At 46.6% G+C, this 21,184-nt stretch overlaps 1 protein-coding gene across 4 annotated transcripts in view; it reads right to left on the bottom strand.

The window, feature by feature from the left end:
- Positions 1-21,184, bottom strand: part of P4HA2 (prolyl 4-hydroxylase subunit alpha 2) — a 305,296-nt gene that overhangs the window by 29,301 nt on the left and 254,811 nt on the right. For all 4 annotated transcript variants that reach the window (XM_086931565.1, XM_086931562.1, XM_086931563.1 and 1 more), the window contains one exon: positions 16,758-16,854. In XM_086931565.1, coding sequence (XP_086787691.1) covers positions 16,758-16,854 — 97 coding nt within the window. The remainder of the gene's footprint in view (positions 1-16,757; positions 16,855-21,184) is intronic.

Genomic DNA, 21,184 nt, shown 5'->3' with positions numbered 1-21,184 from the left:
ATCTTCATTTGCGAACTTTAACCATAAATCATGCACATCACATTATAGTTTATGACACCTTCCCCTGGTACAGGTGTCTGTCTCACGTGCACCCATCAGTTCGTAAATGGCACTTGTGTACAACCAGTTCTTAATCAGTTTCTTGGTGTTCCGGTAGTTGGTTGGCCACACCCCCTTTTTGGGTGTCATGGAGGGGAGCTTCTTTGCCTGGAGTTAGGTCCCCAGCTCGCTACCATTTGCGCCCTGCCGTCCGGCCGGGTCTGGGCCGCGAGTGCCGTCTCCGTCTTTTCCTCCCCTCCTTTGTGCGGCCACGTCACCCTGCCGTGCGGCATTGAAAAGTGAGTGGCCCTCCTCCTACACACCGCCCACCGGTGTGTTTGGTTAGCCAACGATTGTAGGATTTCCGCCACGCCGCAGGGAGGCTCACGTCTTTCTGCGGCTCCCCCCTCTGCCCCTTGGTTCGTGGCCACCTACCTTCCCCCTTCTCTTGCTCCTTTTTTAACGACAACCCGCGAGCGTCATTGCGCCCCACAAGTTGCCCCAGAACACCTCCATTCCCTTGTCGGACAGATGCACCCCATCTTGTCCATATAGCTCTGGGCGGCCTGGGTGGATGAGGCCGTGCCGGATTGATTCCAGGCCGTTGGTTGAGCAAAACTTGTGCATGGCGATATTTAACTTGCGCCTCGCGTTATCCACCGCTTTGTTGGAGTCGGCACCCCTCCAGTGCCTCCTGCTGATCATCTCCGACCACACCACTGTCGTGGTCCCCAGCCATGCCGCCGCTTTGGCGATGTCCTTCTGGATGGCTTGGCCCACCGCCTTGCGGCCCAACCGCGTTAGGTCGTTCCCTCCTAGATGTATGATCAGTACGTCCGGCAACCACGCTGAGTCTGCCATGAGGCCGTCCAGGGTCGGTAGCAACTGCTCCCATCTCATGCCGGGCCGTCCGATCCAGCGGATGTATGTCGCCTTGGGTCTGCTTTCCTGGTGCCCGACTCGCCTCCACCAGGACTCCATTCTGGATATGAATGAGTGTCCTACGACCCATACCAGTTGCGGGCGTCCTCCTGCCGAGAGAAAATGCTCGATTAAGGTGGCTGTCTGCGCACCGGGTGTGGACGAGGGAGGGGCAGGAAACCCTGCCGTATCCCAAGGCGGCTGCTTCCCCCCCCCCCCCCCCCCCACTACCCCTCTCCCCTTTCTGTTCCATTCATTTTTTTTTTTTTTTTTTTATATGAGATGCGGGCGTATGTAAGACTTGTAGGCCTTGGACCGCCATCTGCCCACGGCCTGGATCCTGTCCTCTGGCATGCCATACTGCGATGCCGAGGTCGCCGCCCCGATCCTGAAGGAGTGCGGGGCAAATGATGTTGCGTGGAGCCCCGCCTTACTGAGGCCCTGGCGCATTACGGCCGTGAACTGGAACCTGCTCAAGTTCCTTCCATCCTGGTGCACAAAGAGGGGGCCATCCCCCGCCGGGCGAACCGCCATGTATTGAAACAGCCAGCACACTGCGCAGCGCCCCACCTCTGGAATACAATGTAGGCGTATCGTCGCCCCTTTTCGGGCCCTATCCGTTTTGGATTGCCTAAGCGTGAGCTCCACAGCTTTTACCATCGGCTTGATGTCCCTTGCCTGCAGGCAGCGCTGCGCCGGGCCTGACCTGTTGGGGGCCACTATTTCGCTTACACGAAATGCCCCAAAGAAAGCTGTGGTGAACGCGGCCCCGAAGAGTAGCCGCTCATACCTGTCTGCAATGATGCTGGATAGGGCGCTAAGTAACCGACCCAGCTTGTCATAATCAATGGGGCGTCTGGCGTCCTTCTTGGACCCCTCGATTTTCCGCCAGCCTTTCAGGGCTGCTTTCAGGTAGACAGTTGCCGTGGGGTCCTCGCCTGTGTGGAGCCTGGCAAAGTATGCAATGGCGGCCAGGTGCGCCTGTGCCCAAGACCTTGTTTTCTTAGCGTCGAATGCCCACTGTACGAATTTCTCCACCGCTGTGCGCACCCTTGCTTTGTCTTCCAGCGACTCTATGCCCCCTATTCTCATTACTGTGGCCGCGTATTTCTTGTATCTCCTGTGAGCCTCAAAGGTGAGTGAGTGCCCTATTAATCTGGACAAGTCAACCCCCCCAGGTCCCACAGGTATGATGGAAAGGGGGTCATCACCTCGTCCGCACCGGGTAGCAGTTGTTTGAACCGTGTCATCTGTGACCGGGATAGCGCATCGGCGACCGTGTTCTCTGCCCCCGGCACGTGTCGGGCCTTCAGCTCCAGGTTCCCCTCGAGCTGCAATTTAACCAACTCTCGCATTAGCCTCAACATGCCCGGGCATCTTGCTGCGCCTCTGTTAATGGCCTGCACTACCCCCAAGTTATCCGACCACAAGGTGAGCTTCAGGTTCCTTATCTCTTTTTTTCCATACCGTCAGAGCCACTACTATTGGGAATAGTTCGAGGAACGTGATGTTTTTTGTGAGCCCCTGCGCATGCCACCTGTCTGGCCACTGGCTGGCACACCATCTGGTCCCCAGGACCGCCCCAAATCCCAGGCTCCCGGCTGCGTCTGTGTATAGGGATAGCTGATCCGCTGTTACCCAACCCTCCTTCCAGATCAGCACGCCATTGAAATCCTGCAGGAATTCGTCCCATACCTGTAGATCCTGCCTTACACCCGTGCTCAGCCGGATGTGGTGGTGCTTGTGTGTGACGCCAGCCGTTAGCGCGGTGAGGCGCCTTGAAAAGACCCTGGCGGGCGGGATGACCCTCGCCGCAAAGTTCAGCCTGCCTACCACCCCCTGGATATCCCGGAGGGTGGCTTTGCGCCGGCCCCGTAGTTTGGCTATTTCTTCCCTGAACTCCTGCACTTTCTCCGGGGGGGAGCCTGGCGGTCCCCGCCGTGGAGTCCAGCTCTATGCCCAAGAACGTCAGTCTAGTCGTTGGGCCTGTCGTCTTCTCCTTTGCTAAGGGGACTCCGAGTGTTTCGGTCAGGTCCTCGAACGCCGCCAATGTACTGGCGCACGTCGGGGCTCCCGCCGGTCCTGTGAACAGGAAATCATCCAGGTAGTGCAGCTTCCCGCCCCCCTGATGCCTGTCGTGGAGGGCCCATTCCAAAAAGGTAGCAAATTGTTCAAAATAAGCGCAAGATATGGCACATCCCATGGACATGGCTTTGTCAACGTACACGCCCCCTTCCCATTGGAAGCCGAGCAGGTGGAAGCTGGTCGGATGTACCGGTAGTAAGCGAAAGGCGGATTCGATGTCCGCCTTGGCCATGAGGCCCCCCTTTCCTGCCGTTTTGACTAGTGCGATCGCGTCATCCACTGACGCGTAACCCACCGAGCATGCTTCCTGGTCGATGCCATCATTTACAGACCCCCCCTCAGGGTATGACAAGTGGTGTATCAGCCTGAATTGGCCCTTTTCCTTTTTTGGAACTACTCCTAGAGGGGAGATGACTATTCCTTCGCACAATTCCTGAGGGAGGGGGCCCTCGATTCTACCCAGGCTCTTCTCCTTTTTTATCTTCGCGCTCACCACCCGGGGATGCTGCCTCGCTGATTGTAAGTTATTCGCTCCCGTTAATGGCAGTGGGCCTTGAAACGGGATGATGAAGCCTTTTTCAAAACCCTCTACTAGCGTCCTGGCGTCTGTTTTGTTTGGGTACCTGTTTGCTAAACTGCGCAGCTGTTGTGTATTAATGGGGGACCTAGCCAGCTGGCACTGTTGAACGTTTACTAGTGTCCTGCCCCCACTAGCCTTCGGGCTAATGCTTCTTGTGTTTCTCTTTCTTTTCGCTCTTTGTTTCCCGCTTGGAGCCTTTGCATGTCGCTGCAGCGTGTTTCCCCCCGCAGCTTGAGCATGCATGTTGGAATTTGCACGAGGAGCCCCATGAACAGTCCCCCGCATCGTATCTCCAGCATATGGCCTTGGTCGCGGGGGGGGAGCTGGACCGCCCAGAGGAATGCTTCTGGTAATTTTTGTTCTTCCCCTTGTGGGACGAACTCCGAAAGGACTGGTCGTATTTCCCCGTCCAGGCTCTCACTTCTTTGGCAGCGAGCATTTTATGAATAAAACCTGAAACGTCCTCCTCGTTCCACTCCATCTCTGGGTGCCTCTGCATCTTTAACCTGAAACCCTTATCATACTCCAACCATGCATCCCCGGGGAATTGCCTCTGCGCAGAATGTATGTTAGCCTCATACAGCCATAGGTCAGCTGCGCAATGGGGGAACCTCTCTACTATGATACACGCCATGATCCTGAAAGCGTCTAGCCAATTCTCGAAGTTCCGCTCCTTTCTGGCCCCTCGCCTCTCCCTTTTTTCATCCTCTCTCCTGTCGCATGTGGTCAGGTCGAGGCCCTCTAGCTGTATTTCTAGGAGCGAGAATATATCGATGAACTCCTTGCGCCATATCCTCTCCTTTACTGCGAGAGGAATAAGGCACGCAAGCCCCGTGGCTTTCGTCGTCAAGGAGGCAGGGCCGGGGGATGGTCTGGCGTACAGGTCACTGCCTAGCCCCCCTGACCCCGGGCTCCCAGACCCAGTATTGTACCCCCACCCGGGTAATGGGGAAACCTGATCGCCCTGCGGGGATAGGCCCACCTGCTCCTGCACCCTTGACTGCCGGGCCCACCCCGGATCCATCATGTGCCACGTTAAGCCCCCTGTCTCGTCAGTGCGTTGTTCCCTGGGCCCCGCCGCCCCCTGCCCTGAGCTGTTCAGTAATGACGGAGCGAGCGATTTCAAGCATTCTTTTACAATGGTACTAATATGCTCACCATTAACCGCTCCGCCGTTCGTCTCACCCTGCTTGCTGTCGTCCGACCTCAGCGGCGGGAGCTTCTGGCGCACCTTCCTTGGGGGATTCCTCTTGTACGTCTTCTTCCTCGGCGTGGTCTTAGGCTTCTTGGGTGCCGACGGGCCTGCTTCCTCCTCTGCCTGGCCGTCCGGCCTATTCTCCTTCCCTTTGGCAAAATGGGGCTGGAGCCATTCGTCGCCGTGTACCGCCGATATCTCGCGGATTTTCTTCAGCACTTCCGCCATGTCTCCTGGCTGATCTTCCGCCATGTTGTCCCCAAGGCCTAGGTCTGGTTTCTGCGGGCTGGTCTGCGCCGCTGGGTCGGAAGGAATTCCGGACCCGCCTTTGAGCTTCCTTACCCGTGTGTGCTGTCCGTCCGATGAAACGGCTCACTGCGCGCTCCAACCGGACAATTGCTTACCGCGCTGGAGCTTGGCGAGGCCGCCGAGCTCGTCGTCTTTCTCCGTCGCTTCGGGTTCCCGGGGAGCTGGGTGGAGAACTTGACCGGCGCGCCGCTCTGTGTGGTAGTTCTTCTGCTCCGGCCGTCCTTCGCCGCCTCCTGCCGTAGTCGGTCCTCTTCAAACGATGTCGTTGTCGCGCCGCTCTCCCAGCTCCTTCGAAGACGTTGTGCTTCTGGTTGGGGAGCGGCGGTGTTTAAATCCCCTTGAGCCCCCTACGGGCTTCAGGTGAACCCCCTTTGATTGGGGGGTTCAAAGGTAGCAAGGTTGGCCATTGGTCGCCCCCCATGGGCGCCAAGGTCACGAGGTCACTTCCTGTCGGGGTGGCTGGTGCGCACCCGGCTTCCGCTGGTCCTGGCCGCTTCGGGGCGCCCAGGACCAGTTCCATCTCCCCCTGTTGGCACCGCGTGGGTTATGGCGCCGGCCCTTGAGCCTCCCCCACCCTGCGGGTGGGTGCGGCGGCCTCTGCAATAAACAGAGTTACTACGTCATCCCATCGCTCCCTATAAGAGACTGCAGTGCTAGCTCTGATTCTGAGCTGAATGTACCACCTTCACACTAGCCGCGACTCAGAGGTGCACAAGCTATTCTGTAAGAATGCAAAAGGCTAATCACTGAGGTAATAAGGAGAGAAGGTGGTGCGAGTTATTCACATCAGCTGTTTGCAATGAAACAACACAACACAAAGGCAGCACTGGGAACTATTTACTAGACCCTGGGATATTCCGACATGAAAGGAAGCCTCTGGAAGATGGTAGGCAATGCGCTCGCTAGTGAAGGAGACTAAAGAGGTAACTCGCACTTATTTTATCTACAATGCGATGTATTTCTAAGTGCTTGGCAGGACAGTTAGGTGTAATTTTTTGCCGTACACGTGGTGCCATGTCTGTAAACACACTTTGACCTTCCGGCTTGCCTAGAGATCGCATCTCAACACAGCTTAGAGTAGAACCTTAGATAGGACGGTTAAATAAGGAGAGGACTACTATTAACAGGGACGGATACCTGTGGCTGGCAAAGCCTCCAGTCTCTACGTGCAATACATTTGTTTACCCAGCATGTGCGAATAGCACTTCAGTAGTCTTCTAACATTCCCTGCAAACATTTCCGTAAGAGGTCGGCATCTCTCCAAGATTTCCTGAGTGTTTCCAAACAATAACTTAAGTGCATCAGATGGGTAAGAAACACTACCAGTGCCTAATGTGGCAGGCACTGACGTGACAGTCGTGGATTCTGCGCTGGATGTAGGGAGAGAGAGGGACAGAGGAGGAAAGGTGGGAGGGAACACGGCCTGGTGGAAGCTGGCTGGGGAGGGGGAGGAGAAATCCAAGTCCCAGAATTGCTTCGCGTTGGTGAAAAATATAGCAGACATGGCTGGAGGTGCCCCGGTGAGATGGGGCTGTCAAAAGCTCGGCACACCGTCTTCATAGATTTCTATAGCGTCTACATATGAAACGCCCTCAGGCACTGGAGTCCAACACGTGATTATGAACAACACTGGGCTTTCAGTCGATTTCTACACGAAAACCCCTCTAGCACAGGAAAGACCAGATCACTTGTGTGCACAAGGAAATCACTTGAGGTTGTAGAAGGAGTTCGCGAGGCAAGAGTTGTGTAGAAGGGGGCTGGGGAGGAAGAAAGAATGAAAAGAGGGTGGACAGAAGAAAGATGAAAGGAGAGAAGATATGATAACGCCTACCGGAATGAAATGAGACTGGGAGTTAGGTTTAGGCACGTTTGGATGGAAAGAGAAAAAAATGAAAGGAAATGATGCAAAACGAGGGTGACTAGAGAAAAGGTCATGGAAATAAAGCAGAGAGGAAAAGGAACAGAGAAGAGGGGAATCAAATGGAACGCAGATACACTAAAGAGAGGAATTAAAGAGAAGAGGCAATACGTGAAAGAGACGAATAGGAAGAATGCTTGATGAGGTGTGGTGAGAAGAGAAAACGGAAGAGAAAGAAAAAAGGGTACTGAAGTGGGATGGGGGTGAGAAGCGAGGTGAAAGTAGATGAATTTACAGCCACCTCTTCAATCCAAAAAACGTCAGTCAGGCTCTAAATTAATGCAATGGGCAAAACGTAGCACCACATGACTGAAAATGAATCTTATCGGACCGGCCGGTATCTAACGAGGTATCTGTGTCCCAGGGAGCCGGCGGTATGACTCTGGCAATATGTGCGTGCTGAGAGCTGCATGCTTTGTGCTCAGTTGCAGGCAGCATTTTCTCTCATTGTTTCGGATATCCTTGTGCATCTGTGGCACGTGGAATGCATTCATACTGACAGACTTCCTATTGTTTTGCCCCTCTGGAGCTTTGTTGGCGAAAGGCTGCATCACAGCCCCTGATAATTATATTGCTTAATTAATCAAGGCAAAACAAAAATTGTGAATGTTTGCGTGGTTGCCAAGTGCGGGAGATAAACAAGCTCTCGGCATTGTTGTGGCGGGGGGGAGGGGGGTGGCCGAAAAGCACGGATTTAAAAACAAGTTATGCAGGACGTAGGCAGATGTAGGGAGGGGGTGGGCAGGCTGATTAGGCGGCCGTGAATAAGTGACGGCGGGGGCGGAAGAGAGGAACAGATGGCTGTGACCATATGGAGAGGGAGGGGGGTGGGCTGCCTGCTGGGAGAATCTGGGCTGGGCTGCCTTGAAGGGACAGGGGCACGAAGTGTGAAGTCACTGAAAGTCAAGAGAGGGAGGGGAGTGGGCTGCCTGCTGGGAGAAGCTGGGCTGGGCTGCCTTTAATGCGAGTCACGGCCTGCAGCGCTGGTTGGGAAGCAAATGGCTGAGGCTTTGAAAGCTCGTGCATGAGAGCAGGTCACGTGATTGGGATTCTCGTGAACTGTTGAAAATCCTCATCGTAAAAAGTCAGCTTTGGGGATGGGCGGCATTAGGTCTCTCTACGAGACCTAAAAATAATAAAACATATACATACACTATATAATATATATACACTTAATAACTTTTAATAATTATTTGAATAACTTATAAATAATGAAAAATGGTATAAATTACAAATACATCTATACACATAAAATAACAAATAAAAAATGTACTTTTAATATTTTAAAAATTCATTATATACTACATTAGCTAAAATATTACAAAAAACATCAAATAACAGAAGGAATAAAACCACTATTCCAACTCCCAAAAAAACAACAGTAAGGAAAATGTTGGATAGCATAGGGGTAAAAATTACTATTCCCACTCCAGAGAGTGCAACAGTAGGAAGAGTGTTGGATAGCGTAGGGGTAAAAAATACTATTCCAAATACAGAGAGTGCAACAGTAGGGAAAGTGTTGGATAGCGTAGAGGTAAAAATTAATATTCCCACTCCAGAGAGTGCAACATTAGGGAAAGTGTTGGATAGCGTAAGGGTAAAAATTACTATTCCCACTCCAGAGAGTGCAAAAGTAAGGAAAGTGTTTGTATAGTGTAGGGTTAAAAATGACTATTCCAACTCCAGAGGGTGCAACAGTAGGGAAAGTGTTGGATAGCGTAGGGGTACAAATTGGTATACCGACTCCAGAGAGTGCAACAGTAGGGAAAGTGTTGGATAGTGTAGGGGTAAAAATTACTATTCCAACTCCAGAGAGTACAACAGTAGAAAAAGTGTTGGATAGCGTAGGGGTAAAAATTACTATTCCCACTTCAGAGAGTGCAACAGTAGGGAAAGTGTTGGATAGCGTAGGGGTAAAAATTACTATTCCCACTCCAGAGATTGCAACAGTAGAGAAAGTGTTGAATAGCGTAGAAGTTAAAAATAACATACTTATAAATAAATTAATATTATTAAATATTTAATAAATTAATTTTTAAATAAAATCTAAACTATTTACAAATACCAATAAATTAATAATACATACCAATTAATAATAAATAATACATATTAATTACCAAATAATAAACATTGAACCATAAAATATTTTTTATACCAAAAGCATATTCATTATTAAAAAGTAATTACCAATTAACTAATATTGAACAAATAAATCAATCGTTATACCAACAATATTAATGATCAAACATTAATTGCCAATTAATAATTACTTATCAATATATTAATTAAAAATATAAATGAATATTATTTAGTAATATTTAATTACCAATTAATGATTAAACAACAATATATACATTTTCATAAACAAAACATTATACCTTTAAATAATTACCAATTAATCATTAATATCCAATAAATTAATTATCAATACCCAACTATAAATTTAATAATTACCTAATTACATATCAATTACTTTACACACTATTCCCCAATAAACACACAAACTCAAATAAAATAATACACTTAACATAATTATCAATTAATCAATTAAAATTCATTACCAAATAAAAATCAATTAACAATAATATAATTAGCAATACCAAAAAATTAAAATAAATTACTACTTAATTACATTTAAATTACTTCCCACCCTATTCACCTATAAACCCAGAACCCGCTACAGAACTTACACACAAAAATGAATTAAAATAATTTTTAATTCCGAAAAATTAATAATTAATTTAGTATAATTAAATTACTTCCCACCCTATTCCCCTATAAACCCTCAACCCACTACGCTACTAAAATACTAAATTAACTTAATCACATTACAAAAAAAATTACACATACATGTTAAATACATAATAATACACATAAAAATGATGTAAATGTAAATGTAAATGTATGAAACTTATATAGCGCTGGACTTACCCTGGGGCATCTCCGCGCTTGCTTAGGGAACCCGTCCTGGTATTCCCCTGTGAGATAACCCTGGAAGGGTATCCACAAGGCGAAAGCCAGGCATCCCGCCGCGAAGGGCCGATGTGGAGATTAAGCAAGCTATTGCCCAGAGTCGCAGAGTGTGAACCCGTGAGTCGAGAAGGCACCGGAGCAAGAATTATCGAGTCCGTGGGATTATTGAGCCCAAGACCCGCCGAGGCGGGGAATTGAACCCTGGTCCAGGGCCGAAACTCAAGCTCCAGGTCTGCCGCCCCTAACCCCTGAGCCACACTTCTCCAAAATAAAAATTATATAAAAATCGATATCTGTAACATCGATGTTACTTACATCGATATTAAAATCGATATTACTTACCTTCGAAATTCTGTCCCTTCGATATTATGACCGAAATTATTGTAGGTCAATATTTAAATCTCGATATTTTGTTTGCTCACCCCTTTTGGCACTGCATTTTATTATGTTTTGTCCCATGTACAAAGTGTTCTGTGTGGAAGCATTATCGCAACAACATGGGCAAATGTCTGAGTCTTTCGTATATCCTGACGACATTCTCAATAACTGATTAAAAAGGTTCATCATGAAGCTACTGAGAATGTATATATGAAAATTAGATGACACCAAACATAGGTCTGACTTGATTGATGGTATAGTTTAAATCATGACAAAATGTCTGACTGTCTGTTTCAGCAAGGTTTCCACTTCTCTCTCCATCTGTTTCCTCTGAACAAAGGCTTTTTTAGTCCAAGTCATGTCAGCCTTAGTGATCTTACTTAGTTGATTAAATAAATCAGGCCGACCAAGAGCCCGAAAATTCAACCCTATGAACCTCAGTCAAGTAACGGAAAGTGCACTGGTGAGCTCAAGACAATCCCCCAGAATGAGACAATTCACATTGTATGCAGGTTGAAGCAAGCCTTAAGCCACAAGGGGCGTAACTATACCAAATCAGATATATAGCTCACGCCCAATTCTTCATGAACCGCCTCTAAGGTAACACTATTTGGTAGGAATGACAACCTTCTTATTAGTGAATGCTCCTCTTTCTGGAGTGTTTGTACAGAGACATATCCCCAAACGTCACATACTTAGGTGGCAGTCGATATGCACTTAGTATTTTAAATTTTAATCGTAGCATTCATGAATGTATAGCATAAGCGCTTCGCAAAATGAAAAACACAGTGTAAAACTCTAGCAAATGATAGGCATTCATGATTCAGGAGCAAGGATCAGCCCAAAGAGGCATCAAACAGGATGCAAAGATAAGGAAAGGACCAAATTTGCTTAAGAGCTTTGATGTTAAAACTCCTAGATTTAGTGTTTTAGGTCAAATAACCATAACCTGTGTTTCTTTTAACATTAGTGCTAGAAATGATCACAGTATCTTTAGCATAGAATAACACAGCCAACTGGACGCTTGCCCATGATAGGTATGTCTGTCCCAACCGTGAACAAGTGTTGATCATAGAAATTAATTTATAGGGTAAATAAGAAAGCGGCTAAGATGCAGCCCTGATGGATACCCCTTTTCAAACTGCAGGGTAAAGAACATTCTCCCACCTCACCATAGCTAACTGAGGCTGTCAGGTTGTAGTGCAATGCTTTCAGTATTTATTTATTTATTTATTTCTTTTTTGATATTTGTAAAGCGCATGCAATGGCCCGTGGGCGTCTCGGCGCTGAGTATCTGAATGTTTACCCTGAAGGAACTATGGATGCTTTATTGATTAAAGAGCCAGGTCTTAAGTTGTTTACGAAAAGACCATAAGGATGGACTGGCTTTAATCATGGGTGGCAGAGTGTTCCACAACTTAGGGGCTGATACCAGGAATCTTCTGTCGCCCCATGAGACCGTTTTTGTACGGGGTATCACAAGATCACCTGAACAAGATGAACGTAGTGTTCTGGACGGACGATAAGGAATCAGGTTGCGGATGAGATGTGCTGGTCCTTGGTTATGCAACGCTTTATACACAATGCACAGAGTCTTGAACTTTATCCTGTTTTTAATGGATAGCCAATGCAGCTCTTTGATGGTTTTAGAGGCAGAGTGATGTTTGCTAATGATGTACCGCTCCACCCCCACGGATCCCAGGACAGCCCATAACTTTTCTCTATTCACTCTATCAAAGGCTGAACTGAGATCTCTGAAAACTAGGTGGACTGACCGATCCTTAGCAACAGTATACTCTGACACTTTTAGGTACAGATTTAACTATTGATCAACGGTCTCAGGACTCCGAGTCTAAACCATACTGCATATCAGATAACAAGTTCGGCTGTGTAGCCCAGGAGCACAATCGATTTAAAATCATTCTTCCTAATATTTTCACCTGCCAAATAGCGAGATGAGCAGATAACATGCGTGATCTCTACCCCTTTCTTAGAAACTGGCACAATCACAGAATGCAACCAGGAATTCAGATAACCAAGAATCATTACCATGTAAAGATGGTTAGTTCGCAGAGGTGCCCACAACTTAACATTTGATTTAAACAGGTCACCTGGTACCCCATCAGGCCTGGTGCTTTTTTAGTTGACAAAGCCATGATAGCGTCTCACTTCCTCCCAGTCAAACCTAAATTTGATTCGCCCCACTTGGTGATTAAATGTGAGAGTGGGTTCAGGATCATCAAAGGTTGATTTTAAATGCTTCACCCAAAAGTCTGGGAAAATATCTTAACTAAACAAGTCACCAGTACTCGACTCGCATTGAATAAGTCTTGATTTACCATCTTCCAAAACAAGCCACTGTCTCTCTCAGAACATGCAAGGGTAAGCTGGTCCCACCCTTCCCTACGTAAATGCTATTTCCTTTCCTTATGGCTAGTTTATATATTGACTGAAACAGAGAAACTCAGGTTGGATCTCTAGGATTAGATTTAAGAGCCCACTTCAGCTTTGCTACAAGAATCGTCGAACCACCTCCTTGGTGGGGGGACTTTTAGGATTACCTTGCCTAGGAAACATTAGCTTACGAACCCTGCATATACGAGTAAATGAAGGCAAAATTGCACTGTCAAGAGCGTCTTGTTCCAAACAATCCCCAAATTTCTGTGCACAATGCTGGAATACCTTAAAATCAAAATCTTCTGGCTATATCATGGCCAACTTTATTCTATGGCCTTGATCCTCTACTAATGGCTGGTTGTTATACTTGAAAGTCTGAATGTTAGGCTTGCTGTGCCATTCAAAGGTGGCTAATAAAGGGCTGTGGTCACTTTGGCTGTCCCACTTTGAAGTCCTTAAGAAAATGGAATAGGCCAGAAGAAACAGCAATAAAGTCCATTACCGTTCCCCTACCTTTCCCTGTAAAGGTTGGCATACTCTTTCTCTCATCCACAGCCTGGCCTGATTCAGGTGAGGTTAGAATATCCAGGTTAAAATCAGCTAACCGTGAATTAATCAAATCTCCCTTCTTGGGGTGTCTAAAGTGCGCAGTGCAAAAAGCTATGGGGCCGATTACGATGGCGGGCGGTTCGTCACCGCCGGGCCGGCGGTGAGGTCCGCCGGCCCGGTGGTGGCGGACTGACCTGCCATCGCCCTGAATATTCCCACCGCCAAATTAGGATGGCGGTAGGAATGGGAAAGGTACTGCGGCGGACGGAAAGACCGTCCGCGGTTGTCCCGCAAGGGGGGCCTTTTCCGCCCGCCTTGCGGGACCAGGTACAATGGGGCTATGGTGGCGGTGCATTACAGGCACCACCGTGGGCATTAGGATGCCTGTCTTTTTCTGTGGCACCGCCGCTGCAAAAATACAGCCAGTAAATGTGTTTGGGGGCCCGTTGCGGGCCCCCGGGGGTGGGCTTGCTGCACATATGCATGTACAAGGTGGCAGGCACCGCACGGTGCCTGTCACGTTGTACATACATATGTAATACATGTCTTTTTACATTGTGGCGGGTGCTGCCGCCCGCTGCAATGTAAAAATACGGGATGCGCCCACCTGTGTGGCGGGCGCATCGTGATTTGTATTGCGGGATCACCGCATCTATGGTGGGCGGTCCCTTTTGACTATGCAATGGCGGGCCGACAACATGGTAATCGGCCCCAAAGTTATTATATTGTAGGAGTCTGAAACCGGGCAAACTTTACATAGGTGTAAGTTCTAATTTCCCATCAGCATCATATGAACACAGTCGTCATTAAAATTTCCTACCAGCATCATGTGAACACAGTCATCCATTACTGCCTGGGTACAGCACCAGCCTTCCGCTCTCAGCTCACCTCTGGAGTCACTCCTCTTAAACACAAGTAAAAAAGCAGCTAAATTCTGAGAACCAGTAATGTGACAACTTAGTCTCAATGCTGTTAATATTAATAAACCACCTTTTGCCCTCCTGCGTAACACTGAAGTCACTGGAAAATAATAAGAGCTGTAACCATCCAACACAAATTTACATTCCACATCCGAAGGTTCCTATAAACAGACTACGTGGAACTCTTTAAGAAAGCTACACCACTGGCTGTCCTCCTACTTATTCACTAGCCAAGCTATATTCATACTAAGCACTCTAAATAAATTTCCATCACCCATAGACGATATAGAGACTGGTGGGTTAGGAGGAGTTATAGTGCCTATCGAATGCAATCAATCTTGGGAGACCACATCACGTAAAAACCTCAAATCTAATGGTAGCAGAAATAGAACCTATGTCCCTTCCGACAGCCCTTATCACTGGGTGCTTCCTCTGTATAAAACTCTCAACCTGTGTGGTCTAATGATCTATCAAAAAAAACAAGGGTAGTGCCACGATGCTGGAGGTATTATTTATATGGTGAGAAAGATCCTTAGAAAAGATTGCTGACTACATGGGCATTATTAAAATTCATCACCACACAATTCCCCTCAAAAACTTTAACATTCCTCCACACCCATGAAAACCTCTTACCATGCTTATATGATCATAGAGGGGCAGGAACCGAGACCAATCTTGATGGAGCCAATGAGTGACCTTATTCTTCAGCTGCATAAAGTTTTTGCTCCTTCTGTTACTGAGTTGCGGCGCATTGGCCAACACCAATACAAAAGGGGTCGCTGCTGGTGGTAAGTCCAAGGTTATAGCATCAAATGAAGGTCTTACTGTACCCCCTCAACAGAATGGCTCAATGGGATATATGACCCCTCGCTTAAAAGCACGTCTGACTTAGGTTCTTCTTCCTATTTATACTGGGGACCACCATATGAGAACCATGTGGCACCTAGCTGTGTTCTTCAGAGTGCCAACATTCTCCCTTGCGGCCTCTAAACTCCTAATAGTATGTGCATGAGAATTAGTACTATGGGTCAATGGATCGTAACTTTGCAAAGGTTCTTCAGTAGTAACAGGTGCACTCAAGGAGAAAGACTTGGGTTTAACCACTATGTTAAATGAGTCCACCAATTTGGAAATCATAGCCTCAATCTTGTTTAGCCACGGATTACAGTAATTGAAAGAGTCTCGTATCAGAGCTTCTAACCTAATTAGGCCTTCCACAACCCCTGTGTGAGGATAACGTGCAGACTTTCCTAGTAAGGGCTGCTTCTCATTGTCCCCTTTATTCTCGCTCTCTGCGCCACCTGGTTTAGTCTGAAAAGTCAACAGGTGAGCCACTGAAGTACTGAGCTCTGAGACGGTCTGATGTACCTGGGCCTTAGTAGTTAGAATACTAGATGCCATAAGCCCTGCAGTGACAGAGGTTACCAATAATGGGGTCACCTCATTAGTACTAGAGGCCAATAATGCTTTATCGTTGTTCTGTTCACTCTGCACTAGACCCAGTTGCTCCTCAACAGTGGTAATTTCCTTAGTGATAGCTCCCACAGCTGAATTATGGTAAGAAAGAATGGTATTTGTGCATGGGCGTTTACTACAGCATAGGATAAGGTCGCTTTCAGCTTACCAATAATGCAGAGGGAATGGCAAACAGATGTCAGAGCCAATAGGGAATGCATAGCCCAGAACAGATTTGTCCAGGTTCAGACGGGTGCAGACTGCCTGCTTTTGGCCTGAGACATCTCAAGCTACAGGAAACTGCAGCAAATTTATGGTGCCTGCTGTGCTCTGCCTCCCAGTGGCAAGGAGATCTGGGGTATTAGTCCGTCCCCACACCAGGCCAACACAAATGTGTCCCGTGCTGCGGGAAGCTGTGGCAAATTTATGTCGCTTGCTCAGCTCCGCCTCCCAGCAGCAAGGAGGTCTGGTGCATGTAGAGCGCCCCCCACAGCATTTCAACACAGCAGGCAAACAAAGATGAAATCTGCACTGTGGAAAACGGGGAAACATTTATGGCGCCTGCTCTGCTCCACCTCCCAGTGGAAAGGAGGGCAGGGCATGTGGTACATCCGCCACAGCAGGCCTGTAACTCCTGGTCACTTTTAGATGCTGCTGTTGGAGATTCCATCTTTACCACTCTGTGCACTCTGGGTTAGATCTCTTCCCAAAGGCACTGTTCCTCCTGTGCGATGTCAAGGCAAGGTAATATTAGTATTGCTTCATGTACACTTCACTTGCCCATCATTTCTCTCCTTTTGTTCATTAGAATGGAGATTGTGTGTTGTCTGTTCTGCCTGGATGTTGTTTAGGCGCCAGCAGAGTTGCAATAGTTTGATCCCCACGGCCATGCTGCCAACTGCACCTCAACAAATTTATATTAACTCAAAGTCAAACAAATGTTGCGGATGCAATAACTATAAGCCCAAAATATTTAACGGGGAACCAAAAAAACAGTAGGGATATCCATCATTTGAGAACTAGAAAGTTAGTACTTACCCCATTTACTTCCAACAAGTACCGGACAAGCTGCATGTCTTGTCCTGTAATCACCTTCTCCGCTTCTGAACAGATTATACCAAAAGACTGCAGTACCCTGAAAATACAAGTTATTATCCATGAGAGGCTTTCAAAGAGTTAACAATTGTTGCTTGTGGCAAATTCAACGCGCAATTCATGTATATCCAAAATAAACAGAAATGCTCTTTGTAGAACAGGCTTAGCTGTATAAATAGATATAGAAGCAAACAGATGTTTAAGTTTATTTCAAGCTTTCTGGAAAGTGTATGACTTTACTGAAGGATTGACTGACATCTGGAATAATATATCAGACAATATTAGAAAATAGTGTAAGGATGAGAGAAAATACAGCATAAAACAACTAGCTGTATTGTGGCCTTTATAATAACAAGTATTACAGTTATACTACAAAGGGTAAGACATGTGGACCTTGGGTTAGACACAGCTGGACCGCAGAGGAATTAACCAACTACCGTATTCAGCAGTCAATATAACCTACCTATAATGGGTTAAACCCACAATCTGAAAGCGATACACAGATTGTTCATGCTATGGATTGGATACCTGTAAACTGATGGTATTTTACAAACATTTCCATTTTAATAGTTGAAAACGTATTTCAAGAAAATTAAAAACTCAAAGATAAATGAGATATACAAAATTAATGGAAATTTCACAATAGCACTTTGATGGGTAGACCAACCGCAAATTCAAGAAGCTGTAATCAATTTGATTCTTGCACATAGCTAGGAATCGTATTCTGTGTCATCAAGAACAGTGTGGGTAGTAGAATAAAATTGGTCTTTGTATGTCACCATCAACCGTTTAGAGAGTAACTCCTTTGATAAAGGCATAGAGGATAGGGTGCAGCCAAAATAATACAAAGGTTTTCCCCTGGACTTATTTTTAAAATCGAAACTTACACTATGTGGATGCTAAATTATCAACACAAGAACAACCGACATAACTACAATGCCAAAAAAAACACCCAATTATGCTCTAATCACAAAAGTTAGAATCTCATTAATATTTAAGAAAATACACATAAAATACTAGTGACATTTGTCAATATAGTTATCATCCATTGGACCAGATACATCATCAAAACATTTGGGCCAAAAATAACATAGAAAACAACTGTATACAATCAAAATACTAAACAAGTTATCGTGTCCCAATAACATTCACATTAGGATAGGAAAGGGATTTATAAAGTGCAACAAAACCCGAGGGTGCCAAGGCGCTGAGCGGATGGGAAGAGGAAAGGCGAATGAGAGGCTTCTGTCTAAACTGAGAAAAGCCAGGTCTTGAGTAGTTTTTTGAACTCCGGAAGGGGTTCCACCTTGGAGATCGAGGAGAGTAGAGTATTCCAAAGTTTGGCAGCCGCTACCGAGAAGGAGCGGCCGCCCCATCTGGCTTTGCGAACTCTAGGGATGTTCAGTTTTCTCTGGGATGAAGATCTCAAAGTCCTCCCAGGCGAGTACCATTTAAACATGGTTTTCAGCTGTTGCGAGCAGGAGACAGGTTTACAGCGCTGGTAATACCACGCAGCTCGATAACACATACGTTACATGGTTCGCATTGTTACCACGCATGGCATTACATCGCAAGTCGTTTCAACGAATTGCGCTAGGTGGCGTGCAACCCCAGGGAATGTATTGGATTTTAAATCCAACACCTTCCCTGCTGTTGCGCTAACTGGAGTAGGAATAGTAATTTGTACCATTCCTAAGTCCAGCGTGCCATCTAGCGCAAGTCGTTGAAACGACTTGCGATGTAATGCCATGCGTGGTAACAATGCGGACGATATAACAACCGCGTTGTTACCTACCGCGTGGTAACACCACGCATTGTAACATCACATATTTGTTGCGAACCTATATTATGTAAGGCCTTGTGAACCGTGTACAAGGTTTTGAAAAAGATTTGCTTCCTAATAGGGAGCCAGTGCACAGTGCGAAGCTCCTCCTTTGCTGAATGCCTTTTCGGGATATTAAGGTTCAGCCTAGCAGCCGCGTTTTGTATGAACTGAAGCCTGTACAGGGAGGCCGTTCTAGTATTCAAATACAAGGTATTACAGTAGTCAAGCCAGGCGGTAACCAGTGCAATAACTGTGGGCCTGTGGAGTGCTAAAGGAATATACAGGAGCCGTTTCTGAGAGTCTTCAGAATGTAGGAGCAAGTACCGACAGTGAGACTGACCTGAGCCTCAAAAGTCAGGTCTATGTCAAAAATAACCCCCAAGTTTTTGACTGTCTTGGCGGGAACAGGAAGGGGACCAGAAGCTCCGGGCCACCAGGCATTTAATCAAATTGAAGTCTGGGGACCAAAAGCTAGGTCCTCGTTTTTTTCTGCATTGATTTTAAGGGAGTTATTTTGCATCCATCTGATGATACTGGCCATGCACTGGTTAAAGTTCCCAGCGACCGACTGCAAATCATTAGAGATGGAAACAATGATCTGCATGTCGTCAGCCTAAGAGATCACCTGAAACCCAAAGGATCTGACCAGCTTGGCCAGCGGGACACATTTACATTAAAGAGGGTGGGGCTCAGGGATGAGCCCTGGGGAACGCCACAGGGTAGGTTAAAAGCCTTAGATCTGAAACCCCCACAACTAAAAACATTAGTTTTCTCTGTTAGGAAGGAGTGGAGGACCTGCAGGGCCTTACCCAAGATTCCCACCTCTTTCAGACGTTGAACCATTAGAGTGGGAGAGACGGTGTCAAAAGCCGACGACAGATCGAGCATGATCAGCGCCACTGACCCACCCAGATCGACCTGCATGCTAATGCAGTCGGTGGCAGCAATAAGGGCGGATTAGGTGCTGTTATTGGCGCTGAAACCATTTTGTGACTCATTCAAGAGCTCATTTGAGTCCAAGTAATTCATCAACTCAATGTTGATGAACCTCTCTAGGATTTTAGCAGTGGCTGGAAAAAGGAAGATAGGGCGAAGATTTTTCAGTTCAGAGGGGTCATCATTGGATTTCTTAAGCAGGGGTATAACAATTGCCTCTTTCCAAGTGTCCAGATAGCAGCCAGAACAGAGGATGATGTTAAACACTTTGCAAAGAAAGTCAGCAATCGGATTGGAAACTATCTTGAGAGTGAGGGGCGTGCAAGGGTCAGAGGGGGAACCGGACTTGAGGCCCATAAGAAAACCCAAAGTTTGTTCCAAAGTTTGTTCTGCGGAAATGCTGCCAGAGTAGGAGGGGGACTCCCCCTCCATTGATCCTGCATGATCTCCCCACCCTCTAATTCTGTCGTTTGCATATGGTTGAGCTCTCTGAAGATTTTAAGGACCTTGTCCTTGAAGTAGGTAGCGATTCTATCAGAAAGGTCTTGAGAGTGGGACAAGGCCGCATCCCAGAAGGTTAGGAGATCTCCTTAATAACCTTGATGAGACTGCTAGAGGATTTGTCTGCAACAAGGGTCAAAATAGTGAGGAAATAAACTTTAACTTGAAAGATGGCTTGCTTGTATTTCTGAAGCAGAGCTTTCTGCTTGCTTTTCTACTTAATGCAAGGGTCTAGCCGCCATCTGCGTTCCTGCCTGCGACATTCCCTTCTGAGTGATCTAAGTTCATTTGAAAACCAAGGTGATGTGGGTTTGACTCTCGTAAAGGTGCGTTCTTTAAAAGGGGTGACAATATTTAAGGCTTGAGAAATCCACTTGTGAAAACCCTCTGCCGTAAGGGGGAAGGCACTGTGCCTCCCAGCCCCAGCAGAGGCCAGATCCACCACTAAGTCGGGCGCAGAAATCTTGCTCAGCCCCCTGTAGCGAATGTGCCTTGGGAAGAAGCTGCCCTCCACAGTAGAGGAGGGATTCTGGCAGACTTTAAAAAGAATCAACGAGTGGTCAACCCAGCTATGTGGCTTAACCTCTTCAATCGTTAGACTGCAATGATTGGTGACAAAGGACTTTCTGCGGCTTATTTTTAGCCATAATGTTTTGTTAAAACTTGCTTCATATGTGTATTGTTTTGTATAGAATGTTTTAATTTATTTGTAACAAACGCACTTAAATTGTACGCATTAGATATATTTTGAACTAATGCAATGTTTTTAGAAAAATCAATGTAGCAAATGAATTCATATGTTCTTTTATAATAAAATTTGTGAAACAAAAGATACCTTAGGTTTTTGTGCAGATCTAATTATCTGTGTCCCTCTATAACACTAAAACAGTCATATTAGTGTGTAGTCCTTTTTGGTCACAAAGAACAATTGTTACTTACCTGTAAACAGGTGGTTCTCCAGTATTGGTGTCTTTCATAGATTCACATGCTTGAATATTCCCCGTCGTCGGAGTGGGAGTCCCACGGTAAATAAAATAGCAATAAATACTAAATATATAATAATATATAATAAATATATATATACATAATAAGGAAAAACCCAAAAAAT

Source organism: Lissotriton vulgaris, chromosome 7, assembly GCF_964263255.1.
Source record: "Lissotriton vulgaris chromosome 7, aLisVul1.2, whole genome shotgun sequence".
NCBI classification, from domain to species: domain Eukaryota; kingdom Metazoa; phylum Chordata; class Amphibia; order Caudata; family Salamandridae; genus Lissotriton; species Lissotriton vulgaris.
The sequence above is the reverse complement of the archived record's forward strand: the minus strand, read 5'-3'. Positions and strand labels throughout refer to the sequence as shown.